Here is a 13,203-nt window from a genome sequence, read left to right on the forward strand (position 1 = left end):
CTTTTTTAAAAAAAAGTTCCAGCATCTATGGAATCCTTTTCAGTTGTAACCCACAAATCCTCAATTTAACAAAAAAGGAAGCACTCGTAACATATGTTATTCCTAACTTAAGGATCTTTTAATATTGTTAACTTCCCTCACTACTCAAGTAATGGTACAGTCCCTCTGGGATTTCCCTCCTTGAAGTTAATTCTTCCTCTGTTGTTCCTGCTTATGCGCTCAGACACATATTAAAAATGGGGTTCAGCTGTGCTTATCCACACAGAACATAAAATATACAATGCAAGGCAACATTTCAAATGTTAAGTTTCATTCTGTTATGATTCCTGTGGAGACCACCACCAAACCAAAGGAATCAAATCCGAATGACCCCATTTAAAGGAAACCAAAACAAACAAAATTTCACTTTTATAAATTTTAGTTTGACACTCAAAACTAAAGCCGACATAAATGAAACATGATGGAACACAGACAATCATGGTCAGTATATATTACAAATTGCATCTTAACTATCAGATACAGCAGAAATGGGTCTCAGTTTCACTGGGCAGACTACCCAGCACATACGGCAACAATTACAGTCACAGTTCTTCACAACTCTGAAGTTCCTTAGTTAGATTCTCAAGCTCCTTTCTTCAAGGATTTAGCTCCTGTTCTTCTTCCGATAGTAGTTCCCTCTCAATTTGAACTCCACAAGTGCAGTCTTCACCACAAGGCACACTTCCCCAGAACCTCCTCAACTCTGCTCATGACAGTCTTGACGGCGTGGATTGACCAGTCTTCCCTTTATCCGAGTGCTTCACTGACAACCTGTGCACTGCATGGCGGGTCTGGCTAGTTGGCTACTTTAAGTAACAAAAACAGTTCCTGGATTCAGTCTTCACTTTCTTCTGCTTGCCAGCGCTCCACTCCCACCTAATCTTGGGATGACCCTGTTATCTAGTTCAAACCAATGTCAGTTTCCCCAGAAAATAACTACCTTACCTTCCTTTAATATAGTGCTGAATGCCTGGCAGAAAATGAAGCAGACTGCACAGTGTTGTTTCAAGTAAAACAGAGGATGAAAATAGACTTAACATATTCTATAGGTAATATTTCCACTGTCGTCCTAAAACTCATGTGCACATAACAGAATTCAAACAACACATTAAAAAAAGTGAAAGGACTCTGGGAAGAAGAACAAACTTTAATTTACATAGCGCGTTTCATGATCTCCGAACATTCTAAAGGGATTCACAGCCAATGAATTGTTTTTTTTTTTGAAGTGCAAGGAAGAACAGCAGCCAATTTGCAAACAGCAACGAGATAAATCATCAGGCCATGGGATCTTTTACAACTACCCGAAAGCACAGATGGAGCCTCAGTTGAACACAATATCTGATAGACGGAAACTTCGACAGTGTAGTATTCCCTCAGTACTGCACTTGAAGTCACTCAAAAGTGAAACAATAAATTTGTAAATTTCCCTTCTCAGGCACATTTAGTTACACTCATGCACAACTTAAATATTAAAATTTGACAGCAATTTCCTGATTTATAATACAAATTCCTGACAAAAACTTGTGCTGTTTGCTGCTCTTGACAGTGATAATGGAGCCAATAACAAAAAAAGTAACATACTGTGTATTAGAACAAATAGGTTAATTAAATTCAATGCAGAATCCTCCAAAATATAAATTTCCCCACTGGGTGCAAATGCAAGATCATGTGGCATATCAGCAGATGTGTTAAAATTAAAATTTTCAAAAATAATTTGTACTGTTGCAAGTTTCCTCCAGAAGGAGATTACGCTCGGAACTCAAACGAAAAGGCATTAAAAAAGTGCGGAAAAGATTCACGAGAATGGTTCCAGGAATGAGGAGCTTCAGTTATGTGGATAGGTTGGAGAAGCTAGGATTGCTCTCCTTGGAGAAGAGAAGATTAAGAGACGTGATAGAGGTGTTTAAAATTATGAGGGGTCTGGACAGAGTAGATAGGGAGAAACTGTTCCCATTGGCCAAAGGATCCAGAAGCAGAGGACATTGATTTAAAGGTAATTGGCAAAAGCAGCAACAGCGACATGAGGGGAAAAAATTTTATTTTTTTAATAAACACAGCAAGTGGTTAGGATCTGGAAATGCACTGCCTGAGAGTGTGGTGGAAGCAGATTTAATTGAGGCCTTAAAAAGAACACCGGATAATTATCAGAAGAGAAAAAAATTTAAAGGGCTACAGGGTAAAGGGAGGGAAATGGGACTAGAGTAGTTGCTCTTGCAGAGAGCCAGCAGAGACACGATGGGCCAAATGGCCTCCTTCTGGGCTGTAACCATTCTATGATTCCCTCATCAAAACTAATTTTGCACAGAAGCGCTGGCACCATTGGGCTTTCGCAATTAACATTTATTTTGTCCATGCATTTTGGGGAGTTATTTTTTTTATATGGGATGTGGGCATCGCTGGCTATGCCAGCATTTATTGCCCATCCCTAATTGCCCTTGAGAAGGTGGTGGTGAGCTGCCTTCTTGAACCGCTACAGTCCATTTGGGGTAGGTACACCCACAGTGCTGTTAGGAAGGGAGTTCCAGGATTTTGACCCAGCGACAGTGAAGGAACAGCGATATTGTTCCAGGTCAGGATGGTGTGTGACTTGGAGGGGAACTTGCAGGTAGTGGTGTTCCCATGCATTCGCTGCCCTTGTCCTTCCAGTTGGTAGAGGTCGTGGGTTTGGAAGGTGCTGTCTAAGGAGCCTTGGTGCATTGCATCTTGTAGATGGTACACACTGCTGCCAGTGTGCGTCAGTGGTGGAGGGAGTGAATGTTTGTAGACGGGGTGCCAATCAAGCGGGTTGCTTTGTCCTGGATTGTGTCAAACTTCTTGAGTGTTGTTGGAGCTGCACCCATCCAGACAAGTGGAGAGTAGTCCATCACACTCCTGACTTGTGCTTTGTAGATGGTGGACAGGCTTTGGGGAGTCAGGAGGTGAGTTACTCACTGCAGGATTCCTAGCCTCTGACCTGCTCTTGTAGCCACGGTATTTATATGGCTACTCCAGTTCAGTTTCTGATCAATGGTAGCTCCTAGGATGTTGATAGTGGGGGATTCAGTGATGGCAATGCCATTGAATGTCAAGGGGAGATGGTTAGATTCTCTCTTGTTGGAGATGGTCATTGCATGGCACTTGTGTGCCACGAATGTTACTTGCCACTTATCAGCCCAAGCCTGGATATTGTCCAGGTCTTGCTGCATTTCTACACAGACTGCTTCAGTATCTGAGGGGTCACGAGTGGTGCTGAACATTGTGCAATCATCAGCGAACATCTCTACTTCTGACCTTATGACTGAAGGAAGATCATTGATGAAGCAGCTGAAGATGGTTGGGCCTAGGACACTACCCTGAGGAACTCATGCAGTGATGTCCTGGAGCTCAGATGATTGACCTCCAATGACCACAACCATCTTCCTTTGCGCTAGGTATGACTCCAGCCAGCGGAGGGTTTTCCCCCCGATTCCCATTGACCTCAGTTTTGCTAGGGCTCCTTGATGCCATACTCGGTCAAATGCTGCCTTGATGTCGAGGGCAGTCACTCTCACCTCACCTCTTGAGTTCAGCTCTTTTGTCCATTTTTGAACCAAGGCTGTAATGAGTTCAGGAGCTGAGTGGCCCTGGCGGAACCCAAACTGAGCATCACTGAGCAGGTTATTGCGAAGCAAGTGCCGCTTGATGGCACTGTTGACGACACCTCCATCACTTTACTGATGATTGAGAGTAGGCTGATGGGGCGGTAATTGGCCGAGTTGGACTTGTCCTGCTTTTTGTGTACTGGACATACCTGGGCAATTTTCCACATTGCAGGGTAGATGCCTGTGTTGTAGCTGTACTGGAACAGCTTGGCTACGGGCGCGGCAAGTTCTGGAGAACAGGTTTTCAGTACTATTGCGGGAATATTGTCAGGGCCCATAGCATTTGCAGTATCCAGTGCCTTCAGTCGCTTCTTGATATCACGCGGAGTGAATCGAATTGGCTGAAGTTTGGCATCTGTGATGCTGGGCACTTCAGGAGGAGGCCCAGATGGATCATCAGCTCGACACTTCTGGCTGAAGATTGTTGCAAATGCTTCAGCCTTATCTTTTGCTCTGATGTGCTGGGCTCCCCCATCATGGAGGATGGGGGTATTTGTGGAGCCACCTCCTCCAGTTAGTTGTTTAATTGTCCACCACCATTCACAGCTGGATGTGGCAGGACTGCAGAACTTAGATCTGATCCGTTGGTTATGGGATCGCTTAGCTCTGTCTATCGCATGCTGCTTATGTAGTTTGTCATGCAAGTAGTGCTGGGTTGTAGCTTCACCAGGTTAACACCTCATTTTGAGGTATGCCTAGTGCTGCTCCTGGCATGCCCTCCTGCACTCTTCATTGAACCAGGGTTGGTCTCCTGGCTTGATGGTAATGGTAGAGTGGGGGATATGCCGGGCCATGAGGTTACAGATTGTGGTTGAGTACAATTCTGCTGCTGGTGATGGCCCACAGTGTCTCATGGATGCCCAGTTTTGCATTGCTCGATCTGTTCGAAATCTATCCCATTTAGCACGGTGGTTGTGCCACACAACACATTGGAGGGTATCCCCATTGTGAAGACGGGACTTCGTCTCCACAAGGACTGTGCGGTGGTCACTCCTACCAATACTATCATGGACAGATGCATCTGCAGCAGGCAGATTGGTGAGGACGAAGTCAAGTATGTTTTCCCCTCTTGTTGGCTCCCTCATCACCTGCCGCATACCCAGTCTAGCAGCTATGTCCTTTAAGACTCGGCCAGCTCGGTCAGTAGTGGTGCTACCGACCCACTCTTGGTGATGGACATTGATGTCTCCCACCCAGAGTACATTTTGTGCCCTCGCCACCCTCAGTGCTTCCTCCATGTGCTGTTCAACATGGAGGAGTACTGAATCATCAGCTGAGGGAGGGCGGTAGGTGGTAATCAGCAGGACATTTCCTTGTCCATATTTGATCTGATGCCACGAGACTTCATGGGGTCCGAAGTCGATGTTGCGGACTCCCAGGGCAACTCCCTCCCGTATATCACTGTGCCACCACCTCTGGTGGGTCTATCCTGCCAGTGAGACAGGACATACCCGGGGATGGTGGTGGCAATGTCTGGGATATTGACTGCAAGGAATGAATCCATGAGTATGACTATGTCAGGCTGTTGCTTGACTAGTCTGTGGGACAGCTCTCCCAACTTTGGCACAAGCCCCCAGATGTTAGTAAGGAGGACTTTGCAGGGTCAACAGGGCTGGGTTTGCCGGTGTAGATTAGATTAGATTAGATTAGAGATACAGCACTGAAACAGGCCCTTCGGCCCACCGAGTCTGTGCCGAACATCAACCACCCATTTATACTAATCCTACACTAATCCCACATTCCTACCAAACATCCCCACCTGTCCCTATATTTCCCTACCACCTACCTATACTAGTGACAATTTATAATGGCCAATTTACCTATCAACTTGCAAGTCTTTTGGCTTGTGGGAGGAAACCGGAGCACCCGGAGAAAACCCAGTCCGGTTTCATTCCTTTTTATTGACTTTGTAGCGGTTAGATACAACTGAGTGGCTTGCTGGGCCATTTCAGAGGGCATGCAAGAGTTAACCGCATTGCTGTGGGCCTGGAGTCACATGTAGGCCAGACCAGGTAAGGACAGCAGATTTCCTTCCCTATAAAGGATATTAGTGAACCAGATGGGTTTTTACAACAATCGACAATGGTTTCATGGCCATCATTAGACTAGCTTTTAATTCCAGATTTATTATTTGAATTCAAATTCCACCTTCTGCTGTGGTGGGATTTGAACCCATGACCCATCCCCTGGGTCTCTGGGTACTAGTCCAGTGACAATACCACTACACCAATGCCTCCCCTAAAGTGAGCAGAAATAGAAAGTATACTCAGCACTTAGTTTGGAAAACTGTGCAACTGCTTTTAATTTCTATTTGTAATGATGGGATTTACGAAATAAACTTTAAAACAATTACATGCAATGTTTATTTTACTTTCCTGCTGCTCTAGCTGTCTGTTGGAGCCTCCAATCCCAAAAGTTCACCCTAAAGATTCAATTTCAGTACAAGCCAGCCTTGTTGGGCAGTTTTCAAACTGGTATTTAAAAACAGAAGAAATGTTGAGCCATACTCCACAAACAAAAGGTCCACTTGCCAACAGACCAACCATATAATCAGTACAGTGGCTCTCTTCCAAGTGAATGAAGGAACGCGAGACGATGCCAGCGAGTTGCTGGCAAAGAGAATGTGCAATATCGCTGAACAGGTAGGAAAATCGAGAGAGGGAGCACTTTACATTAAATATCTTGGAGAAATATTTTCAATGTCACAATTTTAATCTGGTTATCCACCACATCACAATAGTGAGAATCTGCCATATCCCTCACTCCTGCCTGAATGAGGTAATGTTGGGACATTACACAGAACTAGCAGATTGTCTCACTCCAAACAACAGAACTGCAAACTTATAAAAGGGGTCGCATTGACAAAACTAGAATTAGAAAAGATCATTTGATTTTCTCTAGTTTACTGTAAAGCTTCCTAAAAATGATCGTGGTCCACCCACAAGGGCACAGAAGTAGTATCTAAAGTCTGGTGTTCTCCACCATGGTCAAGAAGTCTTACTGACAACATCCTTGAAATATTGTAATATCATTCTCCAGCATTTTCAGTTATTAATTCCCATTCAACTTTTCAAATGTAACAGTGAACAGAGGCTCCCTCTGCCTCTTTAGGTGGCTGTAAAAGATCTCAAATTGCAAAAGGGGAACAGGAGTTCGTCCAATGACCTGGTCAATGTTTATTACTAAAATAAACAATTCAGAAGAAACCTCTATCCAGTGAGTGGTTAGACTGTGGAACTTGCTACCACATGGAGTAGCTGAGGTAAATAGCACAGATGCATTTAAGGGGAAGCTAGATATGTATATAAAGCAGGAACAGAAGGATATACAGATAGGGCCAAATGAAATAGGGCGGGTGGAGCATAAACATCAGCACAGATCAGTTGATCCGAATGGGCAGTTTCTGTATAAACAGAAGAGCAGCTGTGGTGTTAAAGATCTGGGGTCCTCCACCACTGGAAAACATATGATCAAGAAGTGTTAAATGACCAAAAATGTTGTGTGTTTCTTTGCTGTTTGTGGCACCTTGCTGTGCACAAATTAGCTGCCACATTGGCCTACAGAACAAAAGGCAAGTCAAAAGAAATTTATTGAATGAGCTTTGGGACATCCTGAAAATGCAGAAGGTGCTACATAAATGCAAGTTCTTTCCTCCTTTAATTTTGTCATGAGTGTGTTAAATCTGCAGGATCAAACACGCCACAGCTGATCTCAATTATGTCCTCACTTAACATCTACATATTTGCCCTTTCAAGAGCTTTCGGCCAATGATAAAGAACAAGACCCCCCACCCCCCCACCCCAGTCCGATTTCCACCCCTGCAACCACCTCACCCACCTCCACCCCACCCACAGCCCCATTCACAGATGAACTGGAATACCCCACGCCACTGTCCAACTGAGATCACCTAACTATAGGTGATAGGCCATGAAATGAACTGGGGGCTTCTGGAAGACATCCAAACTGGCAGGGTTTGCCTTGTGGTTAAACAAAAGCAAAGATGATGAATATGCTAATGAAGCTGAGCCAAGTGAAATAACAAAACCCGGGTCTCAACATTTTAATGAAGAGGACCTGTAGAACTGATTGCACAACAGAGAAACATTTCTTGTATGTGTGCATGAGGAGGATGGGTGTGCTAAGACCCTTTAATACTGCCCAAGAAAGATGTGAAAACTTCTTTAAAAATTGTAAAAATTAGGGTAAATATCGAACCTAAAGACTAACAGGATCCCCACACAATCATTGGATTTTCTTTAACTAGAAAATCTGTTTCTTTTAATCCTAAAACAAAGTACAGTCACCATAAGGTTTGAGTAGCTGTACTTTTAAATTTAAAAAAATGGTTACTACAGTACACAAGTCCGAGGCTTAACCGAAGTTAAGTTGTCAGAATGACTGACCTCAAAGTAAGTTCAACAACAAGGGACAATTCGGAGGCTGGTTTCCCAGTTTTCACTTAAAATGAGAATTAGTCCTTTAAGAAGGTGCATCTTTATTCTCAACTCTTAGAAGCCCTTTGCTCCACGGCGCCAGTCGCGGCTGTAATAACAACAGGACGGGCTTTTGCTTAGAAATACAAGCCTGAGAACATGAACTGAGAGCATCCGCGCCGTTACCTGGTCTTGTCCCGCAAGAAGACCAGTTTGATGAGTCCGTGTGTGTAACGCTCCAGCCCGGCTTTGCTGAGACTCGTCACCCTGAGCCGGTGCTCCAAGATGTGAAGGTCCATCTCTTTCACAAACCCTGTAGTCGAATGAAATGTCCGATCCCCTGAGCAAATCGCATCGGTTTATTCAGAATGTGCTCTGAAAGCAGCGAATGGTTGAAAGGGAAGCGCTGCCACCAGATCCGAGCGCTCTTACATCCGACGAAGCTAACTCCAGCCCTCTGTAAAGCTGTTGTTCCGGGGTTGCCTCGCGTTTACCATTTAAAAGGGCAATGCTTCACTTCCGAGCTACTTTTTTTTAAAATTCAAAGGTTCAGCACGCTCCTCTCACTCACTGTTGCAGTGAGCAAAATCAGAAAGTACAGATGAGAATCATTTTGATCTCCTGAAAATGAAAGCGTGCAATGTGCAAAATGTAGAAAGCCATGTCGACATTTTGAACAAACATGTTCGATTCTACCAGATTGGAAATGAATTGCTAATCTAGAAATTTGACCATGGCCTTTTCTCCCTGAAACCGGACAGAGTTAATGTTAGGAGGACAGGGACCCTAAGAAACTTGCATGGGGCTGCCTCCTCCAATATTTCTGAGCACCTAGATAACACTCCGATGAGGTGTTGATACTTTTGACCTACAGGCTGGGTTATTCAAGGGTTGAAAATTACATTCAAGTTTAGCTTTGGGATTGTTAAATTTTGTGCTCCTCCAATGGCCGTCCTGTGCAGTGAGATAAAATGAAAGCAATCCAGAATTTCTGAGCTCATTTTCAGAGTGCTGGCACCACTTAAGGTTGCCAATCCTCAAGGATTGCTCTGGAGTCAGGAACTAAAGATTAACCTCCAGGACACTACTGTAACCCATAAGAAAAATCATAGGGCCATTTTAAGCAGTGTTTTTTTTTACATTTTCTTTGAACTGTCGTTTATTGGTTATTAAAATCTGAGGGCAAAGGCTGTTTGACTGACAGTCAAGAATCATCCAGATGACAAAAGACTCTGATTAGCATTGGGAACATGAGAGGCTGGGAGGATAGACAGATCGGGCAACTAGCAGCGGACGCGTGGGGTCAGAAAGGTGGGCAGTCATGAGATGAAACCTCCAGGAATATGCTGGCTACCCTGACACCACTGGGGACCTGGAGTGGAGACTGTTGCACAGTGCAATGACCCTAAATCACTATCTCAGCTACATAATAAAGGGCCTTTAATACTCTTGTTACAGCCAGAAATACTGCAAGACATGCCTACCAACTCGCTTATAGTCAATAGATGATTCACAGACAAGCTGTAATCTCTGGCTTTATGCACTGACAGTACCAATCATTTCTGAACAATTCTCTCACTCTCCTGAAAGAATCTAGAGAAATAATGGGAACTGATTGTCTCGTGTGTTTTTTCTCCCCCGAGATTGTTGCCGTGAAAGGGGTAAAAAGACGGTCAAGGTCTCACATTAAAGTCTCCCACTGAATGTTGGAAAGTTGATAGACCTGCCTTGCAGTTTTATTATAATAAAAACAAGAAATGCTGGAATCACTCAGCAGGTCTGGCAGCATCTGTGGAAAGAGAAGCAGAGTTAACGTTTCGGGTCAGTGACCAAAGGGTCACTGACCCGAAACGTTAACTCTGCTTCACTTTCCACAGATGCTGCCAGACCTGCTGAGTGATTCCAGCATTTCTTGTTTTTATTTCAGATTTCCAGCATCCGCAGTATTTTGCTTTTATATTATTGCAGTTTTATTACATGGTTTCTGTTTTCCTCTTAATTTTTAGGCTTTTGAAGGCTAACATTTCTCTCCCCCGCTGTGTACATCACAGGCCTCAGATACCTCAGCTAGTGTGTGAAATGCACTAATCTACCTTCCAGAAGCAGAGGCCAATGCCTAGTTCTGTAATTTAATTAATTTTACAGAAATTTACAGTGTGTGTGTTATGTCACATCTTTCAAAAGGCATCACACCTGAAAGTCTGGCCCCTGAGGAGTTACCTTAAAAGTATCATATCTCAGACTATCACAGCTCCAAAGTGTCACATTTGTAGGACAATAAAATAATGATTTGCTCAAATGACTACTTATCTGTTAAGTTACTAATCAAATATCTGATTGAGTAACTGCCAATGAATTAAAAGGTATCAAATAGTACCAGCAAGAATTGCTAACAGAAAACTAAGTAATTAAATACTTCAATTTTTTTAAAAGATACTATTCACAAAATAGCAGCTTCCTTAAAGTCATCTGATCAAAACATCCGAATAACTTCTTCACGTTATCAGCTCCAATTTTCCATCTTCATTCGAGTCTGTTACATAACTAGAATAACATTTATTTTTTAAAATTAAATTACATAATTGTGAATAAAATCAACAAACTTGCGAGTTAATATTAGAAATTTCTTCAAGAAGTTTTCTGTCTGTCTTTTAATCTCCAGCCTGGGTCTTAAAGTCAGAAATTTCATTGACTCTTGGTGATGGAGATTTCTGCTGGTGTGAACAAATGCTTTGTGTGTGTGTGTGTGTGTGAGAGAATGATGCATTATTGGAATTGTAGTTTTCACTTTGCTCTTTTGCAACTATAATACCCAGAATGCTTTGACAACCAAACAGAACATTTTCGATGAACAACTGTGAGACACTATTAGTGGAAAGAGCCCAACTTTAAAAAGATTTAATTTTGTTCCAATGATCCATACTGATTAAGTCATTGAATTAAAATAAAAAGCTAATGGTGTTTGTAGCCAAACTAGGACCTCCTTCATGAGGGCTTCCCAGTATAGTTTTACATTGGGTGCTGTGCCATAGCTGCAGCTTTTACCTGCATGCATGGCAGCACAGCCATTCAAGCAATTAAACTCAGGCTTTCCAAGTGATCCAGTATATGCTTAACCTTTTGGGCTTGCAGTAGGGTCACTGATAAATAAATCTCTGCCACTTGCATTTTGAAAGCAGCAGAGAAGCACTTTCCTCTACTTTCCCATCCTTAACCTCACGTTTCCTTTTTCGGTTGTCTTAGAATTCTGGTGCATTTCTATAATTCATTCATCCCTAGTTGCCCTTGAGAAGGCAGTGGTGAGCTGCTTTCTTGAATACAACTGAGTGGCTCGCTAGGCTGTTTCAGAGGGCAGTTAGGAGTCAACCACATTGTTGTGGGTCTGGAGTCACATATGGGCCCGACTAAGGATAGCAGATTTCCTTCCCTAATGGACATTAGTGAACCAGATAGGTTTTTACAACAGTCCACTAGTTTCATGATCACCATTACTGATACTATCTTTTGAATTCCAAATTTATTTAATTAATTGAATTTAAATTTCCCAACTGCCATCGTGGGATTTGAACTCACATCTCCAGATTAGTCTAGGCCTTGGGTTTACTGGCCCAGTAACATAATTATACTCCATTTTATTACCCCTATTCATTTGTAGTACCCACATTCATGGTACAGCTTTTCACACTGTTTCAGCGAGTCCAAGACAATAGATTTTGGAAGAGCCAGGTGCTGTGTTAGGTCAAACTGAAATATTTTGGGCAGCTTATTGATTTCCTTTAATAGGTTGAATTTCATGCTGAGACTTGTGGCCTTCCTCCTTCCAGTAATGTTTGCTATTGACTATATTGAAAATTCTGGTCCCTTTAATTAAACAGGGCTCATTTCAGTGTTAATAGAGAGCCAGTGATGCTCATTGTAGTTTTGCATTTAAGGGTTGGGTTGGGTTCCCCCCCAGTCAGGAGTTACCTCTGGATAGAGAGTGAGTTCAGAAGAGAAGAGTGTGGACTGGTGTTTGAAAACTAAAACTCTTGTGGATCAGTGAATGTTATTAACTTCATGATTTTTGGTGAATGGCTATGTCTATTTAACAGCTATTGCAGTCAATGCTGAATAGTGCAAGCTGCACTTAGAGGGAATTAAATACACAAGGTAATTGGACCTTAACTGTGTGCTATTTACCCATTCAATTTATTGAACATATGTTATTGCAGTCAATGTTGAGTAATATAGCCTGATAGCAGTTAGGGATGATTAAATATACTAGAATAACAACTTACATTTATATCTCCTTTGGACCAACCAGAAGGTTTTCAATAAAGAGGAACTAAGTGCCCCTTCTGAAAGGGGCAACATTAATACACTAACAGGTGGAAAAAAGTCCAAAATCTTAGCTAACCAGATTGAAGTGGAATTACTAGGGATGATGATGCACTCCAGTACCCCTGGTACTCACTGGTTGCGGAAGGCTTCAAGTGTACTGACGGACACCGTGTGCTCCCTCGCCAGGGACACGCTGGTGCAGACGTAGCCATGGAAGAGAGGCAGGTGTGCTGAATAATAGTATGCCTCAAACAACACTGCTTAAAAAAAAAAAAATTATCTGGTCATTACCATGTTGCTATTTGTGGGAACTTGCTGTGCGCAAACTGGTTGCCATATTTCCTACATTACAACAGTGACTATACTTCAAGAGCACTTCATTGACTGTAAAGAACTCTGTGATGTTCTGAGGTAGTGAAACGTGCTAAATAAAATGCAAGTCTCTTTTTCTTTATATGTAAAAAAAATTAATCTTGAGTTTGCACACACCTGTTGTCATGACTTTTGATCACAATTTTTACAGCCAAACTGCCTACAGAAAGATTTAGAATACAAAACCTGTATGTAAATAGTTGCCCACAACAAAAATGTAGGGCTGAATTTTCCCACCTTAGAGTTTTTTCTGGATGACAGGACTATTCTCGGGTTGTAAGCCCGATTGCTGCAGCAGAGGGACTGCCAGTCCAATTTTCTGGGAGGTGTCCAATTAAGTGGGTACCTCCAGGATCACAGTCCAATTAGAGAAGGCAGGCGGGCTGAAGAGATGGGAGGGCAATTCAGCATGCACTATT

At 42.8% G+C, this 13,203-nt stretch overlaps 1 protein-coding gene across 1 annotated transcript in view; it reads right to left on the reverse strand.

Annotated features, from left to right (window-relative positions):
- The window catches only part of LOC137382915 (cytosolic arginine sensor for mTORC1 subunit 2-like), a 70,149-nt gene extending 61,588 nt beyond the window's left edge, over nt 1-8,561 (reverse strand). Inside the window, exon 1 of the mRNA XM_068055492.1 lies at nt 8,279-8,561. Within this exon, the coding sequence (XP_067911593.1) occupies nt 8,279-8,391 (113 nt within the window). The 5' untranslated portion in view covers nt 8,392-8,561. The remainder of the gene's footprint in view (nt 1-8,278) is intronic.
- Nucleotides 8,562-13,203: the final 4,642 nt, after the last annotated feature.

Source organism: Heterodontus francisci, chromosome 23, assembly GCF_036365525.1.
Source record: "Heterodontus francisci isolate sHetFra1 chromosome 23, sHetFra1.hap1, whole genome shotgun sequence".
Classification (NCBI taxonomy): domain Eukaryota; kingdom Metazoa; phylum Chordata; class Chondrichthyes; order Heterodontiformes; family Heterodontidae; genus Heterodontus; species Heterodontus francisci.